At 38.0% G+C, this 23,941-nt stretch overlaps 2 protein-coding genes and 2 pseudogenes across 2 annotated transcripts; 2 read left to right on the top strand and 2 right to left on the bottom strand.

Annotated features, from left to right (window-relative positions):
• Positions 1-1,046: 1,046 nt before the first annotated feature.
• On the bottom strand, positions 1,047-10,237 carry PLDP1 (phospholipase D P1). Its single transcript, XM_048105245.2, has 20 exons — positions 9,801-10,237; positions 8,530-8,631; positions 8,185-8,300; positions 7,943-8,084; positions 7,259-7,429; positions 6,540-6,713; positions 5,943-6,185; positions 5,735-5,851; positions 5,294-5,433; positions 5,054-5,203; positions 4,519-4,675; positions 3,914-4,438; positions 3,237-3,347; positions 2,962-3,108; positions 2,688-2,885; positions 2,305-2,406; positions 2,014-2,145; positions 1,822-1,887; positions 1,599-1,660; positions 1,047-1,519 (listed from the first exon to the last, which is right to left on the bottom strand). The coding sequence occupies exons 1-20, from the start codon at positions 10,053-10,055 to the stop codon at positions 1,270-1,272; spliced, it is 3,360 nt and encodes a 1,119-aa protein (XP_047961202.2). The 5' UTR covers positions 10,056-10,237; the 3' UTR covers positions 1,047-1,269.
• A 4,313-nt stretch (positions 10,238-14,550) lies between these two features.
• On the top strand, positions 14,551-15,321 carry LOC148923775 (uncharacterized; annotated as a pseudogene).
• Positions 15,322-15,432: 111 nt separating this feature from the next.
• LOC148923776 (uncharacterized) lies at positions 15,433-15,995 on the top strand (annotated as a pseudogene).
• A 2,578-nt stretch (positions 15,996-18,573) lies between these two features.
• On the bottom strand, positions 18,574-21,493 carry LOC125205934 (Tetratricopeptide repeat (TPR)-like superfamily protein). The gene is made up of 3 exons (XM_048105153.2): positions 21,316-21,493; positions 19,656-21,199; positions 18,574-18,943 (listed from the first exon to the last, which is right to left on the bottom strand). Exons 2-3 carry the CDS (start codon positions 21,183-21,185, stop codon positions 18,770-18,772), a joined length of 1,704 nt encoding a protein of 567 aa, XP_047961110.2. The 5' UTR covers positions 21,186-21,199; positions 21,316-21,493; the 3' UTR covers positions 18,574-18,769.
• Between the last annotated feature and the right edge of the window lie 2,448 nt (positions 21,494-23,941).

Consider the following 23,941-nt stretch of genomic DNA (forward strand, 5'->3'; position numbering starts at 1 on the left):
CTTATTCGTGGACGGACTAAAATAAAAAAACGGGCCACCTATTCGCGGACGGAGGGAGTACTATACAATGTGGAACATTGCTTTGATATGCATACACAAAGTCCAAACGGTAGACGATAGAGAGTTCTTGAGCTCATTCACATCCTGTTCTTAAATATTAAAGTGAACTATACAAATTGTATCTGATATTTCACTTTTGCACAAAAATAATATACGTATGATCTTATTTTATATGTTATTTTTGGTACCTCGTGACAAAAGTAATCCTATGTAGAAATTTCAATTGAATAATACTCTCAAACATGTGATTTTTTTTTTTTCCCTCTCTTAGTTTCTTCTTCGTTTCTATTTCCTTTTCTTTCTTTCTTTCTTCCTTTTTTATTGACATAAAGTAATATTTTAACAATCGAAGAAATATGAATCAAGATTATATTACTAAAACTTAAAATATGCTTAAAATATCAATAGAGTTAAATTGTTTAAATAGATATCAGTTCAATTTATTAGTACTTTCCTTATGCCATCGTGAACATTTATACCGAATTTAAATCAATTTCGAGCATATGCCACGTAAAAAGATAGTTTTACTAAATCATTTATACCAAATCCAGTTTTTACACCAATTTTTAGTATATGTCTGACAAAAATTTTACAGTAAAACCATATTTGATGTTGTTCCACATAAAAATCCAAAAATGAATTTAGATTTGGTGTATAGTTATAAGTTTTTACAACAAAAATGAATTTTGGTGTATGGTCAATGCAAATTATAGTTCTTAGTGGATTGTGAAAAGTACAAAATTGCTACCCATGCATTGGAGGACATTTATGTTGGGAAAAAATGGAAAAAGTGTGAAAAGACAAAACAAAAGAGCAAACATCATAGTTCAGGGTTTACCATGATATTTTTAAAGTCCAGGGACCGTAAATATGCAAACCTCAAAGTCCGTGGAGTACTCATATCCACTTATTTTGGGAAATACCAAGAAAAAATCGATTATCTAGACCACAAAATTGAGATGTACACTACATTAAGAGTTTTGCAATGAGAGGGAAATCCGTCCATGAATAATTAAACAGGAAAACTGCCATCATTATTGTAGCTATCAAATACATGGATGAGGCCTTTATTTACTGCTGCAGCTGTAAATCATATCCTTTACTGTTAATATACAACAACCGGCTTGTGCAGAACAGCAAGTATTTGGTTACCGGATGACTAGAATTTTTACTCATCCCAGTTGAATAGTCGATGGAGTTTGGTTGATCTCAATGAAAAACCTGAGGTGAAGCATAGTATTCGCTTTCGTTGAAAACAGGCCTCAGATCTTCCTTGGACATGAATTCCAAAGGAAATGAAACAAGGTGTCCCTTAATAGATTTCAATCTTTCCATGGGATCTGTGTTTGTGGCGCCCCCCTCTTGGTGGTTTTCTAGCTTGTTCGGGGCTATCCCTAAATCAGTAGTTGTGTGGCCAACTTTTGCCTTCCACGAGATCATGCATTGCCGGAGGGAAATCCTGTGTTTTAAGTTATATGAATAAGCAAGCAATGGACGATCAAAAGGAGAATATGTGGATGAGATGTGATTAAGCGCACCTTGTATTTATCAGATCATTTGGTAAACAGGAAAACACATCTTGGTAGATCATTGTGTTTGTCTGTCAATAGAAGAATTTGAAAACAAACTGGTTATATATGGATTATGGTGGACCGGTGGTAACGTACAAATGTTTGTGCAAATGCAGCATGTGCTTAGTTCCAATAATACCAAAATGCGGGAACGAACATTCGAGTGGAGTATAAGTGTGTGTTTTCTCACCTTTGCAGTTGCCATCCATATATCCTTATAGGTTGAATCAATCACAGGATCTCTTATTTTGTTAACCTAAATAGCAGCAAAAGTAGCACCGTTAGAGCATAAGAAAGGACTCGACTTCCATTTATTTTCTTCGACATCTTAGCTATCTATACTTCAAATGCAATTTATTTGTGAAAAAAAAATTAAACAAACCTCTCCTGCATGAAGGCCAAGATGTTCACACCATAGTGAAAGGCGGAGACTCAATGCAAATTTCCCAGCTTTCCAGGACTTGCCTCCCATCCATGAATCAACAAATTCATTGTCCTCGATTAGTGCTCCAATCTGAAAATGTTTCATTCATTTACAGATAGTGAATCAATCATATGTTTTCTTGAAACCACAGACAGCCTAAGGTGAAGCACGCATGTATTCTTATTGTTTGCAGAATCAAAGATGTGTTATTTTCATTTAAAAAATTTCAGTGCCCGATTTAGATCATACCTCAGAATCTCTAGATCCAAGCAAACTTCTATCATTGATATTAGCAGATCCAATCAATGCATAGCGATCATCAACAATCATTATCTTGCTATGAACATATACCTAAAAATTATACAAACATGGTAAGAAATTGTTAGCAGTCATTAACTCCAAAATGATTATCATATTCCACAATTCTTAAGAATGAGATATGTAGTAAAAAAAACTACTAGCAGGTATTGGATGCGTATCCACAATTCTGATAGTTTACCACAGCCATCTCAAAAAAAAACCCCTCAAGAACAGACTTTAAGAAGCTTAATCAGAGACTGTTACATTTTGGACGAACTATATGATCAAGGAACATACATGCTGTAGATTATCAAAAGAAACTGCATATGTACCTGACTAGTAGCAATAGGTCCGCCATCAAAAAGTCTGCCATATGCTCTTAAACCGAAAAAAGATATGTAGTCGTGCATTTTAGGGCCAAGAAGTTCATAGAGATTATGCATTATTGACTTGTGTCCTCTGCATATTGTTCGATATTGCCAGTGCATAATGGCTCTCACAGATGCAGCCCCAGAATCATCCACACCGCCCTATTATATATTAACAATGTGAAAAACACAGAGAAGAATAAGTAACAAAAATAATGGCTCTTCAAGAATATATTACCTGGAACCCAGGTAGCAAAGGTATGACAACAATAACCCTGAAACACTTCTTCTCATTGTGAGCTCGCACAATACGCTTATATAATGCTTCCAACACACGATTTTGAATAGTTTCATCACCTGATAGACCAGAGATGAAGAATTGATTCTGGAAACAAATTTCATCAAAAGTATGTCAGAAATTTGAATAGAGAGATACCGAAAGACTAATTCCGCCAAAAATATCTAGATTTAGATATATGCAACTGCAAATTAGAGATTAAAGCTAGTTTCAACCTCGATGTAAACAATATGTTCTGCTCTGTCAATAAGTGAACAGTATGCTTTGTGAATACTTTCTTCAATCTGGCTTGTGCCAGCTGACCACTGGCTGACACTCCGTATAATCTGAAATCACAGACCATAAGGATAAGGGAGGATTCAATATTGATAATAAGCATAATAATCATCAGAAGCAACTTTTTGAAACAAGTATATGTATTAGTAGGAAAGTTAGAACTCAATATTGATGTTTTAGTGAGATATATGGGGAGAAAGGAGGTTAACTGGGATAAAGCCTACAAGATTGAGTAAACAGGTTATTGATGGAGTCATTACACAAGACTATTGGTAACTCGTCACTTTAAAGATTTCCCTAAATCACTATGAAAATGATACGGGGCTATTCAGCTGATCCATGCAGAACCAGTGACTGAAAGAATATTCTCTTGATGATGCACAATTTTAAGGAAATTGATGTAACGATCCTTTAACAGTATTAGCACATACAGAACTAGCAGCAGGGAGTATGCACTTCATGTGTAAATACTAAACAACATGTGAAATCTTGAACTAAAGGGGTAGAATAACTACATCCCATGTACAATGCAGATGAATAAGCATTGTAGAATTGAAATGTGATTGGAGATCACCATCTAAATGATCTTAAGGCTATTTTGAAGATTGAAACTCACCTGACAGCGACACGACACACGAGGACCGACCTGTCCAATTTCATCAGAAGAAACGACTTGATCACCTCGTTCTTGTGCTTCCCACCATTCCATCTCTGAACCTTCCGGGCCAGACTTCTTCACATGGGAAGGGAACTCACGCTGGATATCCAAGGAGTCAAGATCATCCACAAAACCCCTCATGGGCATATCAGGGATCAGTGGTTCAACTTTCGATTTACGGAAGCAGAAAGAAGTCTTGGCACTCTTGCTTGTCTGACCATTAAGATTGTTCTGTGAGTTAAATCCATTTAGTTTAGGTTCAACCTTTACATCATCTAGCCCAGTAGCCTCTTGAGGCATAAGCAATGGGACATCTTGATATGATGAGGAAAAGGAGTCATTTCTTTTGATTTGTTTATTATTGCTGTAGTCATCCTCATTTTCAATCTCTATCTCTGTGCTTTTTCCCATGTAATGAGGTATAACCATGTGGTGCTGAGGCAAAAGCAGAGGAATTGCTTGTTCATTTGGAGCCTTATTTCTCTGGAAGATCATGAAGAAATATAAGTACAAAGAAATTTCCATGGTGTATATAACTTGAAACTGGCAGTGATAAATTTGACCTTTGCATAATTCCATCTCTGTACAAAATGTCGAGCTATGTCACGGCAGGGTGGCCCCCATAGAGCACAGTGAACATCATGCCAAGGCATGCGTGGATTTTTGAATCGATCTAATTCATCCTTCATTGTGTCTTCCCAGGAATTAGGCTCAGATTCCCTGAGATAGCATATTAAGTCAGCATTTCATCTGTAGAAATGATTATTTCGATTCAAGTCTGGAGAAATGGACTTGTCAAAGAAGGAACACTGTAGTTGTGTTTCAACAGAAACGAGTTAAAAGGTGGTACTGGTAGTACATGGAGCAATGACAAAAAAAAAAGCAATAATTTTCCGAACATTTTACAATACTCATGTTATGGTGATCTCAGAACCTAGCCATGACCAGAAAGAGAATAGAACAAAAAACATAAAAATGTAATCAGTTGAGTCAAGTCCCAATTAATAAGTAACTGACAAAAATTCCATTGATGATCAGCTAATGAAGCTTTCAGACTATCACTAAAATGATTATTTCAACCACTAGACATAAATATACCTTGGATTGTAATAATCTTTGCCAGGCCAAATTTGAGATGGATAATCACCCACTTGATGCTCACCAGAATCATAACGACCAAAGCACAGATCAAGTCCTCCAACAAAACATATTTGGTGGTCCACAATAACGATCTTTTCATGGTGGGACCTACACACAACATGCAATTTGTGTATAAAGAACGCCAGTTTTCAACAAGGCCATGATGTGAGCAAACTTTCACTTATGACTGAAGCATACCATAAATAGACACCAGAAGAAAAATGGTCAGGATACCGAAGTACTCTGATATTCTCATGAATCCCCAGGAGTTTTTTCTTGCTATAGACACTGTTTATTTTCAGAGCTAGGGCAACCTCTTTGTACAGAAGAATGTATACCTAGATAAGATAGACAAATACAAATCATCAAGCATTCAAGTGAATCGGGAAAAAAATTAATAGAGGAATATTATCCCAAGCAATTCGTATGCTGACAACGAAAGACTCAAGTAAGGTAAAATACATAGGGCAGTTTCTGAAGCTCTTTTCAGTACAACTAAAGACTCTTTAGAGATGATTTAGCCCCAAAAGAATCCTCAATTCAATAGTGAATCTTCCGACCAAAAGAAACCTAGTAAATCAGAAATGACTTCCGCAGAATATTGATTGATAATTTGATATTATCAAAATATTTTGGTACCTGAACACCTTGCTTGGCTTTAGATTCCAGTAGAGAATCAAGCCTAGAGGATGCATTAGCACGAAATGGACGCCGAAGGAATAGTTCTGGGCACATCCACCAACCACATATGAAAATCTACCATCAAATATCCAGTATGTTGTCACAAGAACAGAAAATAAGCAGTTTGTCATAAAAAAAGACAAATCAAAAGTCAAAAGATAAAAACCTCTGATTTAGCTTCCTCAATAGCTAAAGCAATAGCTTCAAATGCAGCCCGTCCATCCACAAACCACTGAGCTTGACTGCCATCTTCAATCAGACCCCGGGGTGGAGCAAAAGATCCAAACCGATGGGGGTGACACCAACCTTCATGCGGTTGAATAGCCGCACCATTGATTGCAGCCACCCAATCTTTAACTTTTTCATCACTTTTTGTTCTAAGTTTTATGCTCCTAGTCCCACAAGTCACCTAGCATAGAATTCAATGAATTACTGAAACACTAGTTAAATATGAAACATATTGCAGGAGAACGTCTAGTTAAACTAAAAAAACAAAGAACTGGTACTTGAAAACTAAATGAACCATGTAGTTTAGTTATAATATCCAAGTAGGCTACTAAACCATCTGAAGCAAAACTTTGAGAAGTCCCAAAATACGAACATCAGCACAATCAACAATGTTATGAAATTTGAGCTTCAGTGAAGCCCAGAGCACATTTAACTCCTAGCAGGTCGAAGAATGTTTCAAAATGGTTGCTGAAGAAAAAAGATAAACCCAAAATAGAAATGCTTCAAGAAAATAAATGATTAATACACAGCTTACCCTGAAATAATGGCGTAATGGATTATGGTCGTTAACTTCTTTTGCCAAGGATACTCGGCTGTCTCCATTGCTATCTGATGCTGGTAGAACATCAAATACTACAATGTCTATGGGCTTGGGATCAAAAGGATCTTTAAGGAAGGCCAGGAACCCAGGTTTTAGCACTGCCCATACCTGCAGATTATTCAAATAACTTAGTAAGCTAATATCTAAAGTTTCACGAATTAACAGATGTGACTGGAAGGTTATTAGCCTTCGGGAGTTGAGATGCAGTATGCATAAGAGAAAGGAGAAACAACTAAGTCACAGGAAACGAGACAAAGAACAAGAGTTACCTATTAATTAAAATGCTCTCATAGTAATAACACAATGAAAACTGGAAATCAAATTTCAACAAATGGCATGTCTATATGACTTGACTAAACATATAAAAATAGCTAGCAACCAGATTGAATATAAACATACATTCGCTATAGAAATTAACACTTATCTGTATCAAATCAGGGAGTGCAGATGGCCCAAGGGAAAACAAATTACTAAACAGAAGTTCTCTATAAAGAAAACTAAAGTTCACAAAGTATTCAGAGTCAAAACTATTGGGCTAACCACTACTTACTAAGTAACAAAAATGAAAATCCATAAAAAGGCAAAAATAGAGAACAACTCAACAAAGTATTCAAATTAAACTACTCATATTAATCACTAGTGATAGATCAAACCTTCTGCCAATTATCTCTGCAACAACAAAACCATGAACATGCACCGCATTTTGTCTGTTCTTCGTTGCCCAAAATCTTGGATAAATGCTTGACCATAATGAAATCTTCCTTAAGCTTAGGACCATATTCCGGTGAGAAAGACAGCTTGGAAACTTCCAAAAACTTACACACCTACAATGTAAAAAAAAAAGTTGACCAGATCAAAGCAAGCAAAAGGAATTTGGCACAATAGGCCACTTATGAGTGTAATAATACACATACATCTTTCTATGGTGAAAGGAGTTAAGCTAGAGTTTCATAGGGGTTAGTATCAGTATGATATTTGAGCAAATCATTATACTATATAAATAGCCAATGACATTTTGCATGATCATCAATTTGCTGCCCAGGACATAGCTAGTAAGTGTCCCAGTATAAATTCACACAGGAAGTCGGTTACTAACTTTGCCTTATGGAGCAGTCAAGCACCGTTGGTTTCACAAGACAAAAGGGAGTGGGTAATAATTCGTGGTATCGTGCATGCCCACCCATTTCCCACAAGTTAAATCCGTGTGCCCCCCATTACAAAGCCAAATTTCATGTCTCTTTCCAGTAAACACAGGAAATCTTATCAAAAGAAAATGTTTAGATCAACATAGATCTCCTAGAAGCAAATGCAAATAAACTAATGCTGAGAAGTCATACCTCCTGAGAATTTACTATATCTATGTTGCTTAGAAAGTGATTTAAGTATCCCTGCATTGCTCCTCTTGCTCGGTCTGACATTGAGTGCTGCCTTAAAAGTGCCGGACGAATAATTGGAAGTGCAGCACTTGATGGAACATCTCTGAACAAAAAACGACCTGTAAGATTTATAACTATTACAACAGAAATCAGTGTATTCACACTTTTGTACATCTAAATCCACCAAGTTGACTAAGAAGCACCTGTTTTTAGCTATCTCATCATTGCGTGAAGGAACAGCTTCATCATCGCCCTCCTCGTCATCTTGAATAACGGTTACATGGTCTCCTATTCCAAGATTTTGAAGCCATTCTTTGACCTTAAAATTTAGGAACCATATTAGACTATCTGATAAATATTTATGAAAACTCAAAACAAGTATTGTGGAAAAATTGAGTTGGACACATTATCCAAAAGGAGAATATAAAACAGAGGAACTTCAAGTCGTACAAAATGAAACGTCTGTGATTCAGCCAAAATAATCGTTGTAATATTCAAAACAAATGATTAGTTGGATAGAGTATAATTAATCTACAGTTTAGTAGTACCTGCTCTTGTTTTTCATGAATCTCCTCAATAAATTTTCGCTTCTTCAATGCAAAGTGTAAATAAAAAACTTGTGAAGCTTTCTTCATTAACTGCCACTTGAACTGTAGTAGAATTGAATAATACAAGTCAAGCAAGTTAGAAAATAAACTGGTCACTTGTTGATAAACAGATCTGGATGAGAAAAAAAGCTACAGTACTACATAAAATATGCAGGCAGAAATCAAACTATTAACACAGAGGTTTTTCCAGATGCTCATCCATATCCACAAACCTCCTCGTACTCAACTACGGCCATAACTACTAGAAACTGATTTTTGGTTCATTCAAAGCTGAATGGGGATGGGCAGGGGCTTATTTTACACTTAATTGACTTCACCACTTCAGTTTCCACAAAGAAGTAGCGTCCAAACAAGGAGAACCATAATCTAGCTCAAATAATCATAACTTTAAGGGGAAAGTCATGATGCATAAAGGGTGTAAGAATTGCTTTGCTGTCCTATCAATACTCATCGTAGAGAATGATCTTACAGGGGTACATGCAAGACCTTCCCTTAGTTTTTTAGTATATTTTTCCCAACACAAAAACAATGATCACTATAAACTTTAAACCATACTTGGACCTTCAGTTTAGGTTGAAGATAAACAAACACACAAAGAAGAAGAAAGATACAACAAAAGTTTACTTATGTAACTACATATATATTTACTCCAATCATATTTTTTCTTTCCTTTCCTTTCTTGTCTTCTCTTTCTTCTTTCTTCTTTCTTTTTTCTTCTTCTACCAAAGAAGTTCCCCTGGTAATCAACTCTAACCATAACTTCTAGAAAATGATGCTTATTTTCTCTAAAGCTTGAGGGGAATCTAGTTTCCTTCTGAAATGACACAATCACTTCCCTTCCTATGAACGAGTAACTTCCACTCAAGCAACCCACATTTTCACATTTGATTAAAGCACAGAGGCTTATCACAAGTCTACATAATTTATAAATCCATTCCAATCAAAGCTAGAGGTGAGAGCATCTTCCAAAACTCCGCTGTACAAACTAAGAAATTGACCTTTCAAACAACTTCATCAAACAAACAAAAAATTTCCTTAGCAAACAAACCACAATATATTCAGGATTCACTCGACCGCGAAATCACAGAAATCTAATTGGTCGAATCACTATACCCTACGATCTTCCGTGATGAGCTACAAACTCAACAAATCTCATCCCCTGACACCCCATCGAGATCATAACAAATCACAATCCGAAACTGACTTCGCACCTGTTTGTATTGGAATTCAATCGTGTATGTCAGTTGCATGGGACTTATATCACCAGCATCCGGCCGCGAAACTTGAATAATCATAGCTTTAGGTAGCTCGTGAAAAATCCGCGCCGGCTCGCCGCCCTGAAAATTATGCTGATGGAATGAATAAAACGACGATGCCATCGTCGTATAATCCGCCTCAGATTGCATTTGGACGTACTTCGGCCCACTGCTTCCGACGCCGCCCATCAATTGCTCCGTCGATGACATCTCTCCTCGATTTCACACTCTTGATATTTGTGTGGAAAAATCAAATACCGAATGGAAAAATCAAAATTTGAATGTGGAGATCTAAACTGCAATGGATGTTTGAGAATTGAGGAGATTAAAAGAGATGGAAAGAAGGTGAGAAACGGAATTCCAGATGTTAGATGTTTCTTTCTTCTTCCTTTTTTTTTCCTTCAAATTTTGATTAATTTTGATGGTTTCTGTTTCGATTTATATAAAGAGTTTTTAATTGTGGAAATTTAAATTTTAGATGGGCTGTGAATAATTATTATCACTATATCTTGGGGTAAATAGATTTAATTATTTCAAGATAAATGTAATTAATTCAATCACAAAGTGTAAATTACAATGTGTGTTTTTAAAGTAGAATTAAACATATTTTAGAATTTGTCAATTTAAAATACTGTTCTAATCAATTTAATATTCTTTGTTTGAATGCTATTGTGTCTATGGTTGAATTATAGCTTGTAGCGTATCTTTTTTCAAGGTTCCATGAATTAAACCGTAAAACATGTCATTGTTTGGTATTACAAATTATGTTTTTAAATTTAAAACTTAGTATATAAGCATTGAATTAATAACTATGCCATGTTTGTGAGGGAAGGATTAGGAAATGTATTAGGAAAAAAATTAGGCGATCTTTTGTGCTATATCTGATGCACAACATTGCATTCTACTTATTCATAATATTGTACATGTTCCCACCTTTATCGCATTTCCTAAAACGTGGTCTTTACTGGTCAACAATTTGAATAATTTTGTTTAACAAAAAGTTACTTCATATTTACCATATAATAGTAGTACTAGTATTTTAATGTGATCTTCACATTTATTGATGCAACACATTTTTCTAATTATGATATGCACGTTCTCTCTCTTACGTAATGCCATCTTCACTAACCCTAACATGGGGATGAGGATAATCATCAATAGGGGTGTCGAAACGAGTAGCGGGTAACAGGTAATTCCCATTCCGGCCCGATACTCGTCGGATATCGGGTACCTGCTATCCGGTAATTGCGGGAAACAGGGCGGGATCTGGTATCATGTTTTTTGGTGTTGTTGGTATCGGGTATACCCGATACCCGCACGGGTATACCCAAAATATCCGATACACCCGATTAATATAGGATTAAGGGCTTTTAGTTTTTATTTTAATTAATTAATTTCAACATTTTAGTTAGGTAGGGTTTATTTTCTAAATCTCGTCTCATCCTTCCACCTGTCGGTGCCGGAGTTCAAGGGAGTTATGAGTGTATTATTCTTTTTATTTTCCCTTCTCTCTCTTTCATTTTCTATTTTTCCAACACACAACATATACAACTTCTATTTTATTTTTTATTTTTTCATTCTATTTCTTATAGAGATTTAAGGTGATTTATGAGTAGGGGAGTGATCAATTGCTAACTCATCATTTAGTTGCTAACTACAACTAATTTAAGATCATAGGATTTTAGAAAATTTGTGGTCTACAATTTGTCACGTGTAATTTTTGTTTTTATTAATTAAATCGAAAAAGAAAAAAAAAACTACTGAATTAGGTTTTTGGATGAAAATGTCAATATAGTATTTTGTAAAAATCAATCCAATGTTTTGAGAATGTCAACACAATGCTTTGAGAATGTTAACACATTTCTTATATTGACATTCTACGTGTATTATATTGACATATTTTATATACTATGTTGACATTTGTGCTGTACGAAAAAATTAAAAAAAATTGTTTTTTTTTCTTCAAATTTTGACGTCGGAACATATGCAATTGAGATCTCGTTAGAATTCTTATGAAATTATCTTTAATTTGATATATGTTGTGCGCAAAAATAATTTAAATCGAAAAAGTTATATTCGTTTTAAAATTATGGGATTTTTTTCAAAAGTTAGTTACAACTAATCTGTTGTAAATTGACCTTAATAACCTTATTTACGTTTTTTATTGATAGTATAGTCATTTCGGGGTTGATGATCTAGGCCCTTAATTTGAATATCCAATGGTTATTATTTAGTTGTAGTTATCAATTAAGTATTGAGTTAGCAATATAACACTCCCCGTTATGACTATATTATATATTACTCCTACCATGTATTAATATTACGCAGAACGCAACACACATAGTTATATGCATATATACAACAGTTCTAGCACACATACATATATTATCTGTATACAGCAGTACCAGTAGACACATATATCTATATACTGTATTATGGAGTACATAGATTCATTTGCTTTGCAATTTAAATTTCAGAAGTATGCCGACTAAGGGCATCCGCAATGGGGCGGACGATGGGTTAACCATCGTCCGCGGACGATGCGCAGAGGATACCCATCGTCCGTCGCATCGTCTGCCACTGTGGACGACGCGGACGATGGGAACGCGTTACGTTTTTTTTTTTTGAATTTTTTCAAAAAAAAATTCTTATTTAAACACTACTATTCACTACCATTTCACACACTCCAATTTCACATCTCTTCAATTTCTCTTTAATTATTCTCTCTCATCGTCTCAAAAATGAATCCCGACGACTACGATTTGAGTATATCGGATGGCTGTAGACGGGCCTTGACTCGAGCCTTGTTCGATGCCGTTAATGAAGCCAAGGCGGAATGCTTGGCACAAATGCAGCGGGAGCAGGTGGCGGCGGAGGTGCGGGTCCCTCGCCCGATACGACGTCGGACGTTTGTCCCCCGCGAGCACGACGTAGTGCACGAACGTCTGTTCGCAGATTATTTTGCCGAGAATCCAAGGTGGGGCCCGAATGTTTTTCACCGACGTTTTAAAATGAGCCGAGATCTTTTTTTCCGCATTGTGCACACGTTGGAGGGACGTGATGAGTACTGCCAGTATCGGGAATACGGGATCAGCAGACCCGGACTTACGCCGTTGCAGAAGTGCACGGTTGCGATCCGGCAGTTGGCCTACGGCACAACAACGGATATGTTCGACGAGTACCTCCACGTCGGGGAGACAACTGGCCGCGAATGTCTCAAGACTTTTTGTAAGTTAGTTGTGGAGGCTTTTGGCGATACATATTTGCGACGCCCGACTATTGATGATTGCCAGAGCCTGATGCGGATGCACGAGACGGTGCACGGCTTCCCTGGGATGCTAGGGAGCATCGACTGTATGCACTGGCAGTGGAAGAACTGCCCGACGGCCTGGAGAGGCCAATTTACTAGCGGCTACAAGGGCAGCCACCCGACGATGATCCTAGAAGCTGTCGCGACCACCGCCTCTGGATCTGGAATGCCTACTTTGGTGAAGCCGGGTCGAACAACGACATCAACGTCCTCAACTCGTCCACCCTATTCGCCGATCAGTGCAGGGTCGCGGTCCGGCCATTCAGTTCACTGCCAACGGCCGCACACATCATATGGGGTACTACTTGGCCGATGGCATATACCCAAGGTGGCCTGTTTTTTTTAAGACGATCAGCTGCCCAATTGGTGAGAGGAGAGTCTTGTTTGTGGTAAAGTAGGAGTCCGCGCGGAAAGATGTGGAGCGGGCTTTTGGGGTGCTCCAATCGCGGTGGGCAATCGTGAAAGGTTCGACGCGTTTCTGGTAAAAGGAAGTCATCGCCGACGTCATGTATGCGTGCATCATCATGCATAACATGATAGTCGAACAAGAACGTGGACATGTCACCAATTGGGTGGATGATGAAGCCGGATCTAGCTCCAGCACGGTGACCTCGCCTGTCACTCGAGGATTACCGACTGGCTTCGGTGCGGTTCTACAGCGACATGCCTCAATGCGCAACCAACAAGACCATACTTAGCTCATGACCGACATGATTGAAGAAGTTTGGAACCGCAACCGCCGCCGTTGAGAAATTGTAGTTTTTTTATTTCGTATTGTAATGTTTGAATTTTAATGAAATGAAGTTAGTTTTTCAATTTTTGAAGTATTTAAATATTCAAATACTCTCTCCGTTCCCTCATAGTTGAGGCGGAACTTTTGGGCACGGAGTCTAAGAAAGGGATGTTTAGTGGGTTAAGTAGATAGGTAATAAAGTAGATAAAGTAGTTGGACTTTTTGAATTTGAATTTCATTTTTGAGTTGAACTTTTTATTTAAAGTAAACGAAATTTGTGTTACAAATTCAATTTTATAAATTGTTTATTAAATTGTTAATTCTCCAAATCTTCAAAATTAAATTGTGAATTTAAGAGAGAGAGAGCCGAGAAATATGCTAAAGTAGAATGAAAAGTCTTTTTTTATTAATCCAAATGTTTGGCTAAAGCTGTAACATTTCAAGAGTTTAATTTTTGGCACAGCCATAACAGTACATGAAATTTACAAAAATTTTCAGAGAGGGAATTCTGGCGCCACTTCACATTTCATTGAACTAAAAGTGCCGCCTCTTTCTACTCACTGCTATAAATACTCCTCCACCAACTTCAAACATTAAAAATCTCAACCACCAAATGGAGTAAATGCTTTCCTTGGCTGTTGAAGTCTTTTGAATGCTCATAAATGGGGCATCAAGAGTATTCCTCAGAATTCAAGAACCAAGTGGTTCAATTCATCATCGGAAGGTGCGTGGGCGGTGTACCTCCTCGTGGCACACTTAAGGATGCACAGCTGAAGTTCACAATCTCCCGACAAACCTGTACGAGGTGGTGGAACGCTGCAAAGAAACAACAACACAGAGGAACATCAGTTCAATTGGTAAGTGTAAAAAAAGTGAGGCCTTACCCCAAATGGCTGCATCTGGATATTGATCTATTCAAGAGTTTGCATTACTCCAATTTAGGTTGTTCAAAAACAACAGTATGAAGGTGGGTTAAGGCTGGCCTAATTGTGCCACACACATCAGCCATTAAGCCCAACTTAACAGCTGCAAACAAGCTGTTGCGACTGAGATTCACAGTTGAATCATTAGAACTTGACAGAATCTTGAACAAGATCAGGTTCAGGAATATGCACAACACCATACATATTGATGAAAAGTGGTTCTACATAACTAAAGGAGCTCAAAGATTCTATCTTGCTCTAGGCGAGCAAGAACCTCATAGAACATGTAAAAATAAGAAGTTCATATAAAAAATAATGTTCATGTGTGCAGTTTGTAGGCCATTGTTTGGTGTTCATGGTGAAGTCTTGTTTTATGGGAAAGTTGGCATTTTTCCTTTCACCCAACAAGTTGCAGCCAAGAGATCAAGTAAAAACAGGCAGACAGGCACTATGGAGACAAAACCAATAAAGAGTATCACAAAAGATGTGGTGAGGGATTGCGATCAATAAGGTAATGTGTGCATCTTTTCAATGCATTTAATTTCTGCACATCAGTCATTACATAACAGTGTGCCTACCTTCTCATGACACACTGTTAATTCATGGTGTAATGTTGTGCAAATGATGATTTTATGCATACCACATTGTTGGGAACAGATATTGCCTGCCATCATAGCCAAGTGGCCAGATGGGGCAACTAAAGTTCTCAAGATACAACAAGATAACGCAAGACCACACATCAAAGACAATGATCCGGTTTTCAGAGAAGCTGCACAACAAAGTGGTTTCTCAATATCACTTGTGCAACAACCACCTAACTCACCTGACACTAATGTGAATAATTTGGGTTGGTTCAGAGAATACAGTCACTACAAAGTCAGACTGCATGCAAGAATGTGAATGATTTAGTCAATGCAGTTGAGAAATCATTCCATGAATTAAAGCCAGAGACTTTAGACAACGTTTTCATAAGTATTCAAAGTTGTTTTATGGAAATAATGAAAGTCCAGGGTCAGAACAGCTACAAGTTGCCCCACATGGGGAAAGCACATTAAAGGAGGACAAATCAACTTCCACTGAATCTAGAAGTTCCAGTGGAGCTGGCTATGCAAGCAATTGCTTATCTGCGGGACCAAGGGAGCAACAAGGGATTGGAGATGATTGCCCAAGCCTTGGGATTATGAAGGTATAGAAGAAGCTTTTGTGGTTTTTGTGTTTTTTGGATAGGCTGCCAATGAGCATGAATGATGCATTTAGTGAAGGTAAATGTTTTTTGAATTGGCTGTCAATATGCAACAATGAAGCATTTTGTGTTTTTAAAAGGCTGTAAATGTGCAACAATGATGCATTTTGTGTTTTGTAAAATGTTGTCAATATCCAACAATGATTACTACTGAATGATGCAACAATGCCAATTCAGAAAAATAAAATCACAAAAACACCAACCAAATTCACAACAGCACCAACCAAATTCCACCATCACCAACACCATCACAAACAAAAACATCCACCACCAACAATGACATACACTAACAACCCATACTACAACAATCACAGATCATATACACAATTGACAATCCATTATGAGGAATGAAACATATAGAAAGATCTCACCCATATCACGGATCCAAGGATTTTTCACCCCCAAAGTGCCTTCATCTCCCTTTCTGCCTTACCCTTGCTTTTCTTCCTTAGCCTTGCATTTCTCCAACAACGCCTTGCCAGCCTCGGTGACGACATATCTTCTTTCAAACTCTTCATCCGACATTACTACGCATTCACCGCCAGCCATGCATTTCTCCCACAATGCCTTGCCACGCTCGGTGACGACATATCTCCTTACAAACTCTTCATCCGACATTACTGCGCTTACTAGGCTGGAGGACTCTTCAAAGGTGGCATCGCCTTCACCAGCAGCAAGGCCTCCAGTCTGGGAGGCACCATCTTCACCGCCAGCAACGTATCTGGTCGGGGTGGCGCCGCCTTCACCGCAAATTAGGCCTCTAGTCGGGGAGGCGCCGCCTTCACCGCCAATTACGCCTCCAGTCGGGGGAGAGTCGCCTACGATGCCTGCAGGCTCGCCTCTGGAGGACCGGAGATGAACGACCATAGATGGTGGATTAACCCCTCATCATCTCGGGCTGAATCTCGAGATCTACGGCGGGAACCGGCCGAAATACGACCTCTACCCCGGGAACTGGCCGAAATACGACCTCTTCCCCGGGAAGTGGCCGAAAGACGCCCTCTACCACGCGAGGCTGCTGGAATACGAATGAGGCGAGGGTTAATCCAGCCGTCTCCATCGGCGAGGGGGCTGCGTGGCTTTCTCCGGTCGTCGGCGTTGGCGATGTGCGAGCGGTGCATTATTTGGGGTCTGCGAAATGAGAGAAAAGACGACGACGGGTGAGTTGAGAGTGAAGAGTACAGTCGACGTTTTGACTGAGAAGAGGAGGGCGGCGGAACCTTGATTTTGTGTTCGAATTTCAGAGGGGGCGACGGATTTTAGATCTAGGGTTAGCAGCTGAAGAAGATGAAGAAGAGAGAAGAGAGAGCGTTTTTTGTTTTAGAGAGAGATGGGGAATGAACGAGTGTGGTAAGGGAATTAGGGTTGGGGATTTTTTTTAAAAAATTGTGTAATTAACTTTTTTAAGTGTAATAAGGGGTGTTAATTAAACCAGCTAAATCACCATTAAATGTGCTGATTTTTTCCATTTTTAGAAACAACTCAACTATGAAGGAACTTCCCGAAATGGAAAAACGACTCAACTATAAGGGAACGGAGGGAGTAATAGATAAAAGGCTAAGGGCGTCGCTTAGGGCGGGTTATAGTCCGCCCCACTGCAGGTGGAATAGGAGGAGGATAAAATGCTGACGTGGCGGTGCATAGGGCGTCTTAGGGCGTTTCATTGTGGATGCCCTAAATATTAAGATATGGAGTACAATTAACAAAAAAAAAAGTCATGTCGGGGTCGGATACCCGCAACTTCGGGTGCGGGATACCCGACTCGGGTATCGGGATTACCCGATATGTAGCGGGACAGGTATCGGGACTAAGTTTTTAGGTTAAATCGGGTGCGGGTACCCGACGAATCGATTGCATGATAATCTAATTGGGGAGATTTTTAGTCACGAAAAATTAACCAACATGATTTGTCAATGGATCGATCTACCAATATAAATCAAAGGCGGCAAGAAACAACTAAAAATGTTTTTAGTTTGAATTGTTTCAACCTTTTAGATATTTTAATGCTATTTCAAAAAATTTCATTTAGATCGGATTTTGAATTTTCAAACAATTCAATTTAATTAAAATTCAGATGTCGAATCAGATTGAAGTAGACAAAAGTACTAATTGAAATCCGAATACTCAGCCTTGCAGCCGGCCGTGGGAAAAGGATGATACAATTTTCTGAATTACAAAATAATTTAGGTAATCGATGACTTCATTTTTGTCTTGGTTTTTAATTTTATCTATCAAGCATAAACACAAATTTTATATTGATTTTAATATCGAACGAACTTGAAATATCCTATCATCTAACCTTTATTTCAAAGAGATGCAGAGCACTGCAGTAATCACAAATCTTAATAATTGATGAAATTAGAAACAGTAAAAAACGCATGCTTTATAGGATAAATAAATAAAAATAAAGATAATGTGAATTCAACCATATAATCAATCAGAAACGAGTAATATGTTACAATATCACATAAGTACTTAATATGAATTTAAAAAGAAAAAGAAGGTGAACTCTAACCATATGATCAGTTAGACACAGAATATCACATAATATGAACTTGAAAAGAAATATAGGAACAAAAAGTTTACAAGTTTTGGTTTTTCCAGAGGGTAAAACGAAATAAGAAAACTCATCAATTGTTTAAACACTCCCGCATACTCTTCCAAATAAGACCAATACCGTGACAAAGTGAAATACGAGATGTAACAAAAAGCACTCTATCCTGCCATCTTGGTGAGGCGATGGATGGTGCTTCTTGCAACCCTATTACCAGGATCAAGTTTCATGACAGTTCTGAGATCTTCGGCTCCAAGCTTGTATTTCTCCATGCTCTCATAAAGGAGAGCACGCTGGACTAGAACAGATACATTCTTGCCATCACGTTCAAGCACCTGCACAAGATAACATGACTCTCTCAAGTTATTTATGTCGTGACAAGCAATTCAATATTGATTGGATGTGTGACAATGTAATATCTCAAAGTTATAAGATTCCTCTTCACAAAAATTGTAGGCATACCATCAACATTCATAGTAGGCAACTTGGAAACCCATTCAAGATGCACAGATTTTAGGTAAATATGATCAAATAATTAAAGATGAAGGTAGCTTTTACATTGTAAGAAGAAAATGAAAACTGTAAACATAAGGCACCCAGCAATGACCAGATGATTTGATTAGAGAGGGCAGAATGTTTGGATCTATACATATATGTGAAATTTAATGCTGGGTTAAGGTATCATTGCTACAAATTGCAGTTCGAGATACTCAATTCTACCATAAACCTGCTCTAACATTCATCAATGTTGACTATAATTACCCAGAGAGTGACTAATTGGGGATCAATGTGCAGAAGTAACAGAGAGCCCATGGGAGACCATCAGTACATCATATACAACAAGTGGAATCCTACTTACAGCCGCTAGCTCCTAAATACTAGTATAATTCTCATTTTACACCAATTCCACAATTAGAGAACAGAGAATTTCATGTCTATAACTTTTTTTTATTATAACTGCAGAATAAGGACTAGGAATCTAGGATTACCAATGGGTTCATCTGTAGAAAATTGAAATAAGTAATTGGATAGAGAATAAACTAGTACCTTTGTACAGTCAGCTACAGCCTTCTTATACTCTCCGACTTCCTTGTAGCACGAAGCCCTGTTGACTAACACATCCTCCGTCCCATCATCACCAGCCTTCTCAAGAAGAACAACGGCCCAAGACAACCATTTTATAGCATCAGCAAATTGGCCCTGCTTGTAATTATCCATACCCTTATTCTTTGCAGATGAAGCAGAAACACCGGCAGGGGGAGGAGGAAGGCCTTCAAGCTCAGTAGTTCCCCCTGAATCATTTCCTGCATAATCTTCATTTATTCCCCAATCATCACCCTCCGAGAACTGCTGGGTAGCAAATCCTTCAGCCCCTCCTGTTACTCCACCAGCAGTCGAAGAAAATAATGCATCAAAGCCATTAGAACCCGAGGATTGTGTTTTAGGCTGACTTTGACTGGTGGGTACACTGCTAGAAAACCCGAAATCACCTAATGGATCATTGTTACTTGTAGGAAAAGCACTGGATGAAAATGTGGATCCACCAGTTTTTGAAGGGGCATTCTGAAAATTCGCAAATGCATCGCCCAATGGATCACTGTTATTAGCGGAAAAGGCATCAGAAGAAAATGAATCTCTGCTCGTTTTTGAAGCGGCATTTTGAAAATTCCCAAATGGATCATTGTTACTTGTGGGAAAAGCAGAACCTGATGAATTCGAAGTGGCATTTTGAAAATTCCCAAATGAATCATTGTTACTTGTGGGAAAAGCAGAACCTGATGAATTCGAAGTGGCATTTTGAAAGCCACCAAACAAATCATCCCCAAAACCACTCTTCTCAGTTGCTTTATTTGCTGACTTCATACCAGCAGACGACTTAGACGAAAAATCCACCAAAGATCCAAAAGGGTCCTTACTTGAACCCATCCCCACACCTCCAACTCCACCCCCTGCCATACTTTTCATTGATGGACCCCCAAGATTTGGATTTCTAACGCTACCACCACCCGAATTCACGGTGTTACCACCAAGACTCGAACTTCTGCCATAACTTCCACCATAGTTCACATTTCCACCACTACTACCGACATTAGATCCTGCAGTCCCGCCGGAATAACTAGTTTTTGGCAACGAATTCCCCAAATTCCCCATCGAGAATGCATTCTGGCTCGCGGCAGGGGCTGTGTTTTTCAGAGGTACATTGCTGCTACTCTTGTTCCCGCCAATTGCGGAGTTCACCAAATCACTGAACAGATTGGGGTTCTTACCATTCACAACGCCAACAACGGATGCACTGGAGCTTGGAGGGGCAGGCGAGTTCCAGCTCTTCCCAAAAATGTCTCCCACCATAGACGTCGGGCCCGATTGAGCCGGCAATACGGGCTGATGGGTCCAGGACGACGCCGTATTCGGTTTCGGCTGAGCTGACGAATATGCGTACGCAGTTGACGAATACGACGGCGTTTGGTTCCTCTTATCATTCATAGGCGCCGAACGGCCCGAGCCCAGGCCAAGATCGAAATCGAAGGCGTTTACGCCCGATTTGTTGTTGTTCGATTTCCCGTAGCTCGAATTCATGATTTATTCCGCCTCTACATAAACGATCCAACAATTGAAATGAGATGGTAACTAGATCGAATTTAAACGAAGACTAAACAAATCGATCATACTAAATCAGAAATGGAAAGATAAGGGGAAATAGAAGAACCTAGATGAGATATGATCTGTGGATCGATCTGCCTTGAAAGAGGAGATGAAGATTGAGTCGAGCTGACTTAGGCAGTGGGTGGTGCCGCCGGGAGCGGTGGAGCTGTGCTGCGATGATGTTGTGATCGGAGCTTTTCGATTAAAGCTGGAATTTGGGGATTCAGAAATTAAAAAAGACTCGTTTGGAAATTGGATATTAGAGGGTAGTTAAGGAAATTCGCAAGCAATCGAGAGGACAATGTATGATGTGTCCTCTGTATTTTTCAAACATTTTAAACTTTATAATCTTCAATAATTTTACTACTACTCCCTAAAGATAGTCATTAAACATAAGGATAATCATTTACACCATTTTATGATATTTTGTCTTTTTCTTTAAATTTTTTACTTTTAAGATATTTTTATCCATTAAATCATGTCATGAATCATGGGATATCTCAATTCTCAAACGATATTAATCATTATCTGATTTTAGTTTCCATCAATTTCCTCATTTTCTTTTTCTTTTTCTTTTTTCTTTTTTCCTTTCTTCTTTCTTCTTTCAATTTTACCCGTACTTCTTAGTATTCATTTCTTCTCTCTTGAGAAGCTGTCAAATTTAATTTTGGTGACATTCTTCTTCTCTTGAATAGTATATTTATGTTAGATAATTTGGATTGTGATTTATAAAACTAGTAAAAAGGTAAAAAAAGAATTTTTAGTATAATAAAAAATCTCACATATTTATACTACTTTACATAAATATTTAATCTAAACAATGGTTAAAATTGCTCTTTAAAGCGTGCCGAAAACTATAGTGTGCCAAAACTCGATTATTGGCCCAATTCGACTTCTTTTTTATTTATTTAAAAATGATTCAACCGATAGTCGCATTATATTAATAGAGTAACATAATATGTTTGGTTACATGCAATGTTTTGTTTATGATTGGCATTGACTAGAAATTAGTGGAAATTATATATTGAAACTAATGATCATACATATCAATATTCAATTCATGGTTCCATTTTTGTATTACCAATTTATGAAGGATGCTTCCATAGTTTCTGGCTGATATAATATGGAGAGTAGAATCGAGCGATAATCATTGGCTGCAGTGCCAAAACGTCGTCGCATGCGATTGTATTATGCTTAGATATCCACTCTATTACATTCCAACTCTTTGTATAGTGTAACATAATACTACTAAACCGAAAAATGATTTAATATCGTTTCATGTATCATCCGAGTAATATCTATGTATATAATCAACAGACAAAAATATTCACTTGAGGCAAAAAGTTACTAGTAACAAAAATTTTACAAAATAGTACCAAATGACCCGACGGAAGTAGGACGTCGTAAATCGAATCAACAATTTATGGCTACGGATTTGGTGTCGAATCCGGGAAGAATACGGGTGACCGCAGCCTCGCACGATCTGTTTGCAGTGGCGGGCTCGATTTGGTGGAGTGGAGGCTGCTCTATCTTAAACTGATATACACATTCTTGTTTGAGCTCAAGCCCTTTCACCTTCTTTTCTTTACTATCCAAACCCAACTTCTTCATTTTGTTTCTATGTGGAAGATGAGTTTGTGGGAGTACTCCTTTTATACAAAAGAAGTAGTGTTTAGATAGTTTCAAGTGGAAAAGAGGAGAGGCTAGGAGATAGAGATTCGCCACTAGTTGCTTAATCAGTCACGATTCAAGTATAAGCATTGGATGCTCATTTATTTTTTTCAGTGGAATATAGCATATAAATCTCATGATATTCATCTTTGTTATTGTGCTTGCTTTCTTTTCACAGTGACACCAACATAACCTAGATGAAAAAGACATGTAGTCCAAGGTGGCCTAATCACTAGAATGATTGAGATTCAAAGACTATGGAGTAGTACTACTTTTATCTTCCAAAATATTTTTAATAATTATTGGTTAGTGTCAAAAAATCGTATTGTCCAATGCATATACTAATGTGGAGTTTAGATGTGCATCATCAAACCCTCGTAATAATCACAAATTAACACAACGAGTAACATAAATATCATACACACATATAATTCAATCTACATTTGATACATGAAATCTTCTACTTGGACACCATGCATGAAACCCCTACTTGAACTACATGAACAACTGAACAAGAAAAACCATAAGTACTAAGTACTACAAGAAGAAGCAAGCTTAAGCCAGCAAATTCCACTGTTTACAACAATGATTCTAGCACGCCATAGCGACAGACTTCCTCTTGGAACCTTCCAAGATGGATGATCCATCAACAAACTGCACTGCCTCACAGATGTTGAGCAAATTCTCGCTCCCAAAAGCCGGCTTCACCTGACATATATGAGCCTCATTAGGCTTATACTGATACACGCATTCGAGTCTGATGAGGCTGTCCGAAGCAGCTCTAGCACTAGCCGCCTTCTTCTCTTTCTGCTCATCCACAAACGGAAAGAACTTCATGTTTTTAGATATGTAACGAGGATTGATTTGTTTTTGTTTAAGGGAAAAAGCATGAAGGTTTGCTCCTCTTTTATACAGGATTCAAGTCTTGTTTGAAGTGGAAAGAAATTTAGATTCGCCACTAGCTAGTTGGGAATCATTTTGAGATAACTATTGCTTCCTTGCTTTTATCAATAGAAGAG

Source organism: Salvia hispanica, chromosome 6 (assembly GCF_029641045.1).
Source record: "Salvia hispanica isolate PSC_SH4W2 chromosome 6, Shi_PSC_v1, whole genome shotgun sequence".
NCBI lineage: Eukaryota > Viridiplantae > Streptophyta > Magnoliopsida > Lamiales > Lamiaceae > Salvia > Salvia hispanica.